Source organism: Artibeus jamaicensis, unplaced genomic scaffold, assembly GCF_021234435.1.
Source record: "Artibeus jamaicensis isolate MK-2021 breed Jamaican fruit bat unplaced genomic scaffold, CSHL_Jam_final scaffold_614, whole genome shotgun sequence".
Classification (NCBI taxonomy): Eukaryota; Metazoa; Chordata; class Mammalia; order Chiroptera; family Phyllostomidae; genus Artibeus; species Artibeus jamaicensis.
In genome coordinates this window covers 6,113,945-6,122,385 of record NW_026522050.1, presented here as the reverse complement: position 1 = coordinate 6,122,385, position 8,441 = coordinate 6,113,945, and the positions used below count along the sequence as shown (strand labels likewise).

General features: G+C 42.6%; 1 protein-coding gene and 1 non-coding gene across 3 annotated transcripts; both read right to left on the bottom strand.

The window, feature by feature from the left end:
* Positions 1 to 28: 28 nt before the first annotated feature.
* MED19 (mediator complex subunit 19) lies at positions 29 to 8,241 on the bottom strand. Of its 2 annotated transcripts, XR_005084963.2 has the most exons (6): positions 7,925 to 8,241; positions 2,419 to 2,675; positions 2,157 to 2,253; positions 1,743 to 1,837; positions 1,163 to 1,564; positions 29 to 624 (listed from the first exon to the last, which is right to left on the bottom strand). XR_005084963.2 is itself a non-coding variant. In XM_037163293.2 (5 exons), the coding sequence occupies exons 1-5, from the start codon at positions 8,139 to 8,141 to the stop codon at positions 1,496 to 1,498; spliced, it is 735 nt and encodes a 244-aa protein (XP_037019188.2). In that variant the 5' UTR covers positions 8,142 to 8,241; the 3' UTR covers positions 29 to 1,495. The 2 variants fall into 2 exon arrangements, 1 of the variants encoding a protein (XP_037019188.2); XM_037163293.2 differs by having other exon boundaries at positions 29 to 1,564.
* On the bottom strand, positions 5,980 to 6,086 carry LOC119062358 (U6 spliceosomal RNA). Its single transcript, XR_005084965.2, has one exon. It is a non-coding gene; the product is annotated as a U6 spliceosomal RNA (small nuclear RNA).
* Positions 8,242 to 8,441: the final 200 nt, after the last annotated feature.

The window sequence follows — 8,441 nt, the reverse complement described above, 5'->3', positions numbered from 1 at the left end:
CTCTGATGGGGAGTTACAAAGAATACCTCATAAGCTTCTCCAGTCCTGACCCATCTGTAGGCAGGAAAATAGTGAAAATAACCACTCAAAAACAACAGGTCTTGTTTTTTTCCCCCTTGGTGATTTAATTTGAAAATTCCTGAAAAAAAATTATTTCCAACCACTAAAAGTTGTCATTTTGAGGCTTAGAGAACTCCTGATATGTGCCACACTTGTTCCTTAATACAGAATTGTCTCTGGAAAGTGTGTCCATTTTGGATGTGGCCAATGGGAGATGGTGGATGATCAAAGTATGAAAGCCTGTTAAAGGCCTTCTGTACACACAGGTGGCAGTTAATTTGGTTAGCTCCTATTTTCTCTTTGCGAAAGCAAAAGGCTGTAGCCTGATTTTAATAGGCATCCTTAGACAGTAAACCTCAGAAAACTAGCCAGAACCCTTTAAGTATATAAACGCTGGCTCTGAAATTCTAGACTACAACTGGAACTAAATGAGTGGTCTTCTACCTACTGATCTGGGAATAACCTTGGCTCAACAGACTGTAACAGACTGTAACTTCTGTCAAACTTAGTTTCAAGTCAGATTACCTTCGGCTGGGTTTTCTCAGATTTCTTCAGTTACCTGGCCTGTTGTAAAGATCAAAGGGACTTAATTTTACATTTTGTTAGTTCAGTTTGCCTGTTTGTTGCTATCTTAGAAGCTTAGAAATGTTTTCACATGCCAAATACTTCATCTTAACTAAGGAATGAAGCAGGTCAGAAGTTCTTCAAAGATGAGAAGCATTTGCCTTTGGCCAGATAATCACTTAAAAAAATCATGGGCCTGACCAAGAATCAACCTGCTGAAGTACACTGGTGATCATGGGTGCTTTTTCAGTTGGCTATTCTGTTTTAAAACAAAATTGACCTAGAATATAGTTGAGCCCTAACTGGATGGATGAACTCTTCAGATAGAGGCTGAAGATCATCCAGGTGTTTGGTTCTCAACATTATGGACAAGATATTATGTGTCTGCTGTGGAAAGATATTAATAAGCTCTGCCTAACTTCTGGACCATGTTCCCCAATCTTACTTTGGTTGGTTCCCTCCTATTGATGAATCCCCCCCCCCCCCCGACCTTAGCATGCCTTCATTCAAACCCTGACTCTCACAGAAAGGCACTTACCTCTGTTAACAGGCAGCCATACTTCAGCCAGTTTGATAAATGCAAATTTTTTTTAAAAGAAAAGCCTTAACATCAGGTAAGGTCCTAAATCAGACACACTACACAAAAGATGAAAACTTCCTCAGAAAGGAAGTGATGTCCATGAAAAAGCTGGGCTGAACCTTACAAAAGCATGGCCCTTCTCATAATGCATTACTCTTAACTGAGCACAGTAGGACTGGCTTCTGTTCCAGCACAGGGGATGCTCCTAAGGCAGTGTCCAAGAGCCAGGAAGGCAGCTTTTGACAGTAGGTTCAGTACGGCAGGAAAAGTCCTGGCAGTCCAGTGGTCCTGTTAGCGGAGGCTGCTGCTGCTGCTGGCCTGAGAACTGCCCATACCAGGGTGGTCTGGACTGTGTCGGTTCTGGGGAAGACAAAGGAGGGATAAGAGAACCACTAGGAAACAGCCTTGGGCTCGATCAGGGCTGTATAGGAAAACGCCGCAAACTGCACTGAGTTTTCAATGTAGGGTCCAAACTGGGGCCAAGGACTCTACCTACCTAGAATGGGGGAAACACTGTGCTGCAGCCATAGGCCCCTACCTTCTTTTTCTTCTTCTCTTTCTTCTTCCTTTTCCGTTCAGGGTCCTCTTCTTTTTTCTTTTTCTTTTTCTTGTGATCTGAATCAGATGGTGTTTCTGTAGGAGACATTAAGTGCCTATCAACTGTAGAGCTCAAAATTCCCTCCTGCTAGATAGAACTCTACAGACCACAGGAAAAACCCCAGTCAAGGGCAACTGCTTTTGTTCAAATGGCCAGAGAGAATAGAAGGGCACTGCTAACGTCTTTGTCCTAAAGGTCCTCCTACTTGCCCCGGAGACCTCACTATATCAGTTTCTTTTTTCAGGACAATTTGGGAGTACAGGGCTCTGTAAGGAACCTAACTTTTTTTTCTCAACTGAGGAAGGTTGAATCAGATTCAGAACAGGCTTTCTGGCTTTGAACAGAACTTCTTACCTGGGGGGACAGGATCCTGGGTACGGCTCTGTTTGTGCTTGTGCTTATTCTTTTTCTTGGGAGGCTGAATATGCATCAGACGACACTGCTCTGGCAACTGAAGGAACCAAAGAAAGGACCAGGTGAGTGGAGGGAGGAAATCCCCTGCTGCACTGTCTGTTCGGCTCAGTAAGTTAGGAAGGAACAGGCCTGGACAGGAAAACTAGTCCCATGACTTTCAGGACTCCCCATATGCCTCCTTCCTCCCCAAAAGGGGACTCACCGGGCCAGTGTGGAGGCGAAAGCCAGCCAGCATGGTCCCTGTGATAGGATTGAAAGAACCACCAAGAATAGGGGGCTTCTCAATGAGGGAGCGGAGGCTGCTGTTATCATGGGAACCTGGCAGATCAATCATCCCTGGCAGGTCAGGCAGGAAGTTACTCAGCTTCTCTTTCACCTTCTTCCCACAGAATTTATTGTAGGCATGTTCCAGGTTGTAGTGTGTGATCAGGTTGGTACTGCCTGTCAGCTCGGTGCTGCCTAGAGGATGCAGAAAGAAAATAAAAAAATGTTTAAAGATATTTATTTACTTTTTAGACTTAGGGGAAGGGAGAGAGGGAGAGAAATGTTGTTGCCTCTCGTGTGCCCCCCACTAGGGACCCAGCCCAAAACCCAGGCATATGCCCTAGACTGAGAATTGAACCTGCGACCTTTTGGTTCACAGGCCAGAGCTCAATCCACTAAGCCACACCAGCCAGGGCAAATAAAATATTTTTTAAAAGTCAGCCACCCAATATTTATACTGATAATACCTTACATTTATACAACACTTTATACTTTCTAGTATGTTTCCACTGAAACCTTGAAAAAGTTCAGTGTACTTAAAATAGTTACTGCCACATTTCATGGATAAGAAGAAACAGAGTAGAGAATTTTCCAGAGGGAAAAGTGAAGGACTGTATTTTAACCTAAATTAAGGAATCTTTCAAGTGAAAATTACAAAACAAAAAATTAAATTTTAAAGAAATAGCAAAAGTAAACATAATCAAACACTAAAAATATATTTAAAATTGGGAATTAGAAAAAAAGTAGGCAAAAATCCAAATAGAGCAGAGATGGAAACTGCTCTAACCTAGCAAAGGAGACACTCTTCCCTGGATTAACCAGAACACTAACTTCCGAGATACTTACTCCGTGTAAGCACTACTCTGAGTGCTCTTCATAAAACGGGTAGTGAGAAATTACACTCCCTGTCATGACCAGGATAATAATACCTGACAGCTCAGCCACAAGCAAGCTAAGGGCCAAATATGACACAACGGGCCCCCCAGGTTTTGTTTTGTTTTTTCCCTACCAGAATTACTGATCACCTTTACACGGAAAAAGAGCCACGAGCTTTTTCTAAGCTACTGCCACCTAACTTTCGTTATCACCATCGTTATAATACTCCTCATAATATTGAGAATTTTAGTTGCCCAACTTCTTATCACACATTTCTTTCTTCATTTCTCATCCTAGCTGTTTTCTATGCCTCAGCTGTTTCTTATACATGGAATGTGGTAATAGTATCTTAAGTACACTGAATTTTTTTCAAGATACAAATGAAAACATACTGCAGAGTATAGAGTATTATAGAAGTGCAACACATTATTGGTATAAAATATTGCATGGCTGACTTTTTCCCAAAGAATATGAACTTATTAGTAATTTAATATGAATCCAGTGGCAAGGAGGGAAGTATCTAGCCTACAACTTTTCATCTAGAGTTATGATGAACACAAAAGGCACAAATGACATAAATAGCTTGTTTATAATCCTCCATTTGGGAGAACAGGTTCTCAACTGTGAGCCCTGAGGGTAGAGACGTCTTGTTCATTTCCGTATTGCTGGTGCCCAAAACTACACACACTTGATGCTCAATAACTACTAAATGAACCAGGTGTTTTTTTTTTTCCCTCCAAACCTCTAGGCTTTACTCTCTTCCTTGTTTTTTCATGTCAAACATCTCAGAAGAGTGGTCTACTGTTAACGGCAGGAGTCACAGTGCTACAGTACCTCACATAACTCAGCACTACCGCCTGCCATTATAGTATTCTGATTGTATCCCCTTTTCTGTTGGCTCTCCTTCTTCCAGGGGGTTATGCTCAAGGCTCAGGTGCAAAGACAGTCTGCTTTTTCCGAACTCTTTAAATGTTGTTCAAGTAGTTTTCTGTCTTATACTTCCATCCCAGCCCACCCCACCCCATGCTCCCCACCTCCCTCCCATTTCTACCCCCCTTAGTTTTTATCCATGTGTCCTTTATACTTGTTCCTGTAAACCCTTCCCCTTGCCCCCTGAAATTCCCTCCCCTCTCCCCTCCGGTCACCGTCAGTCTGTTCTCTATTTCAGTGTATTTAGTTGTATTTTGCTTGCTTGTTTGTTTTGTTGTTTAGGATCCTGTTAAATACCACCTGTTAAAGGTGAGATCATATGGTATTTGTCTTTTACTGTCTGGTTTATTTCACTCAGCATAATGCTTTCCAGTCCCATCCATGCTGTTGTAAAGGATAGGAGCTCCTTTCTTTCTGCTGCATACAATTCCATTGTGTAAATGTACCATAGTTTTTTTATCCGTTCATTTACTGATGGGCACCTAAGTTGCTTCCAACTCTTGGCTATTGTAAATTTTGCTGCTGTGAACATTGGGGTGCATAGGTTCTTTTGGATCGGTGTTTTAGGGTTCTTAGGATATAATCCTAGCAGTGGAACTGCTGGGTCAAAAGGCAGATCCATTTTTAGTTTTCTTAGAAAATTCCATACTGTTTTCCATAGTGGTTGTACAAGTCTGCAATCCTGCCAACAGTGAACTAGGGTCCCCTTTTCTCTACAACCTCTCCAACACTTGTTGTTTGTTGCTTTGTTTATGATGGCCATTCTGACTGGTGTAAAGTGGTATCTCATTGTGGTTTTAATTTGTATCTCTCTGATAGCTAGCGATATTGAGCATCTTTTCATGTGTCTCTGGATCCTCTGTATGTCCTCCTTGGAGAAGTGTCTGTTCAAATCCCTTGCCCACTTTTTAATTGAGTTGCTTGTCTTCTTAGAGTAGAGTCGTGTAAGTTCTTTGAATATTTTGGAGATTAAACCCTTGTTTGAGGTATCATTGGCAAATATGTTTTACTATACAGTTGGTTCTCTTTTTATTTTAACACTATTTTCTTTAGCTGTGCAGAAGCATTTTACTTTGATGAGACCCCTTTGTTTATTCTTTCCTTTATGTCCCTTGCTCTAGGGGACATATCAGTAAAAATGTTGCTGCGTGGTCTTTCTGAACTCTTTAAGAGTCAGTCCAACTTTCTATCATTTTTTAAAAATTTTTATTTAGTTATTTTTCAAGTACAATTTTTTGTCTATTTCTCCCATCCCAGCCCCCCCGCCCCGTCTCCCCACCTCCCTCCCATTTCACCCCCCGCCCCCAGTCCTCATCCCTGTGTCTTTCATACTTGTTCCTCAAAATCCCTCCCCATTTTTCCCCCTAAATTCCCTTCCCTCTCCCCTCTGGTCGCTGCCCACTTGTTCTCTGTTTCAGTGTCTTTGTTTTTATTCTGTTTGCTTGTTTGTTTTGTTGTTTAGCTTCCTGTTAAAGGTGAGATCATACGGTATTTGTCTTTCAATGCCTGGCCTATTTCACTCAGCATAATGCTTTCCAGTTCCATCCATGTTGTTGCAAAGGGTAGTAGCTCCTTCTTTCTCTCTGCTGCATAGAATTCCATTGTGTATATGTACCACAATTTTTTGATCCATTCATTTACTGATGGGCACCTAGGTTGCTTCCAACTCTTGGCTATTGTAAATTGTGCTGCTAAAAATATGGAACACTTCACAAATTTGTGTGTCATGCTTGCGCAGGGGCCATGCTAATCTTCTCTGTATCGATCCAATTTTAGTGTATGTGCTGCCGAAGCGAGCACTCTATCAGTTTTATGAAGATGATTAAAACTCTCTCCAGCCCTGATTCCTCTCTTGAAAACTAATCTTGCATTCCCAACTTCCTCTTAGTCAATTCCCTGCACATAATATGTTTTTTAAAATTGATTTTTAGAAAGAGAAAGGATGAGAGGAGAGAAAGAGAGAGCACGCACAAGACATTGATTTGTTGTTCCACTTATGCATTCATTGGTTGATTCTTGTATATGCTCTCACTAGGGATCAAACTGGCAACCTTGGTATATTGGGATGATGCTCTAACCAAATGGCTTACTCAGCCAGGGCCAGATACTGTGTTTTTATAAACCCCAAAACTTTCCCACCTCACTCACAGTTTCTCTATTTCAATACATGGTACTCCCCATTACCTAGATATTTTTAGAAGTAGTACTCCTCAGTTCAAAAACCTCAGTGGGGCCTGGCTGGTGTAGCTCAGTGGCTTGAGTGCCACCCTGCAAACCAAAATGAAAGGGCACCAGTTCGATTCCTGATCAGGGCACATGCCTGGGTTGCGGGCCAGGTCCCCAGTTGGGGGGCATGCACATCGATGTTTCTCTCCCTCTCTTTCTCCCTCCCTTCCCCTCTCTAAAAATAAATAAAATCTTTTAAAAAATCTTGATGGTTTCCTATTACCTTCAGGAAAAGGCTTAAATTTCTTTGACTGGCACAGATTTTATTGTAACCTAGCTTTGGGGCCTGCTCAACCAGCAGTCCCCTATGCAAAATTTCTGATCCATCCAAAAGGGTCTCCATCATCTCTTGAAAAAAATCACCCCTTATAGTGTTTCCTTTTAGGGCAACTGACCTAATTATATGAAAATTCTTTCTAACATTCCTCACCAGTATAAATTCATCAAGGTCCAGCTCAAGTGACAACTTATTCTTGCTGTCATTCTGGATAACATTTTCAAAACCATCAAGTAGTTCTTAACTGTTGTATGTGAGGCATGACCACAAAGTAATGAGATTGGCCTTGACAAAAAATATGAGCACTCTCCTTACACCACATAATTTGCATCCCTAAGTAAAATAACCTCCTTAATAGCAAGGACCAGGCTTATTAATCTTGCTTACTATATGTCCTTCCCAATTCTTCCTACACACTCAGCATTTGCCCAGAACAAATATTCAATATCTGTCAAATGATTAATATACATGGGTACAAACAATAGGTAAGGTTCATCAACCACTAACTAACCAAGGGAAAGTCAACTTCTCTATGCTTCATTTTTTTCAACTATAAAATACAGATAACAATGCCTACCTCGGGGGCTGTATTAAATTCTATTACTGAGTTGTGAACTTCAAAGTACTGTACCAATATTCATTATTACTTCCCTCAACTCTTTTTTTTTTTTAAGATTTTATTTATTTATCTTTAGAGGGGAAGGGAAGGAGAGACGGAGAGAAACATCAATGTATGGTTGCCTTTCGTGCGTCCCCTGCTGGGAACTGGCCTGCAGGAAACCGGTCTGCAACCCAGGCATGTGCCCTGACTGGGAATCGAACTGCAATTGTCTGGTTCGCAGGCCCGTGCTCAATCCACTGAGTTACACCAGCCAGGGCTACTTCCCTCAACTCTTGATATAGCAGTTGGGCTTGGGATGAACTGAGAGGGCATTGTGGAACCGTAACATGTCCAAAACAACTCTTGATTTTCACCTCCTCGAACCTGTTACACAGTGGCCTTTCCACTTATTAGAGTTCCAGGGTCCTGACACGGGTTGCCTGGTTACTTTGCACTTCTGTCAGCCTAAGAACCACGCCCATCACCCCCTCATTCCGATTTCATTGGCTAGCTTGCGGCAGCCCTAGTACTCACCTGGCAGTTCCCTCATTAGGTAGAAGGGACCACAACCAGCTGCTGACTTGTCTGCACCAGGAGGGGCCGTTGCCGCGGTGGGGGCCGGAGCCGTGCCGGGTCCACCGCCTGGAGGAGGGGGAGGTGGTGGTGGAGCTTTTCCTGGTCCAAAGCCAAGTGCGGTTGGGGGTGGTGGTGGGTCGGCCTGAGCTCCGAATAGCGCAGTGAAATTCTCCATCTTTCCTTCTGCCCCGGCGCTGTCCTGAGGTCCGGCGCTAAAGATTTTCGTTGGACAATCCTTTTCCCCCTTGTACCGCCCTCTTCCTCCATGAGTCGCTTATCATTGGGTACTTAGGGACCGTTTACCTAGTTCCGGCAACTACTTCCGTCGCTCTATGAGTACGTTAAGGAAGTACTATATAACGTTATTAAATCACCTATTGTCTCCTCTATCTCACACCCAATAAAATGACTTAGGTGAAAAAAGTGACAGGTAGATTGACCAATAAAGTATCACAATCCTTTACCACCATAGGGT

What these genes read in the sequence shown, in the direction of transcription:
- MED19 (XM_037163293.2), bottom strand. Translation starts at nt 8,141, where the DNA reads ATGGAGAATTTCACTGCGCTATTCGGAGCTCAGGCCGACCCACCACCA. An exon ending in CCTAATGAGGGAACTGCCAG is followed by an intron (nt 2,676 to 7,924) that starts GTGAGTACTAGG and finishes TGCATCCTCTAG; the next exon opens with GCAGCACCGAGCTGACAGGC. An exon ending in TTCGCCTCCACACTGGCCCG is followed by an intron (nt 2,254 to 2,418) that starts GTGAGTCCCCTT and finishes TGGTTCCTTCAG; the next exon opens with TTGCCAGAGCAGTGTCGTCT.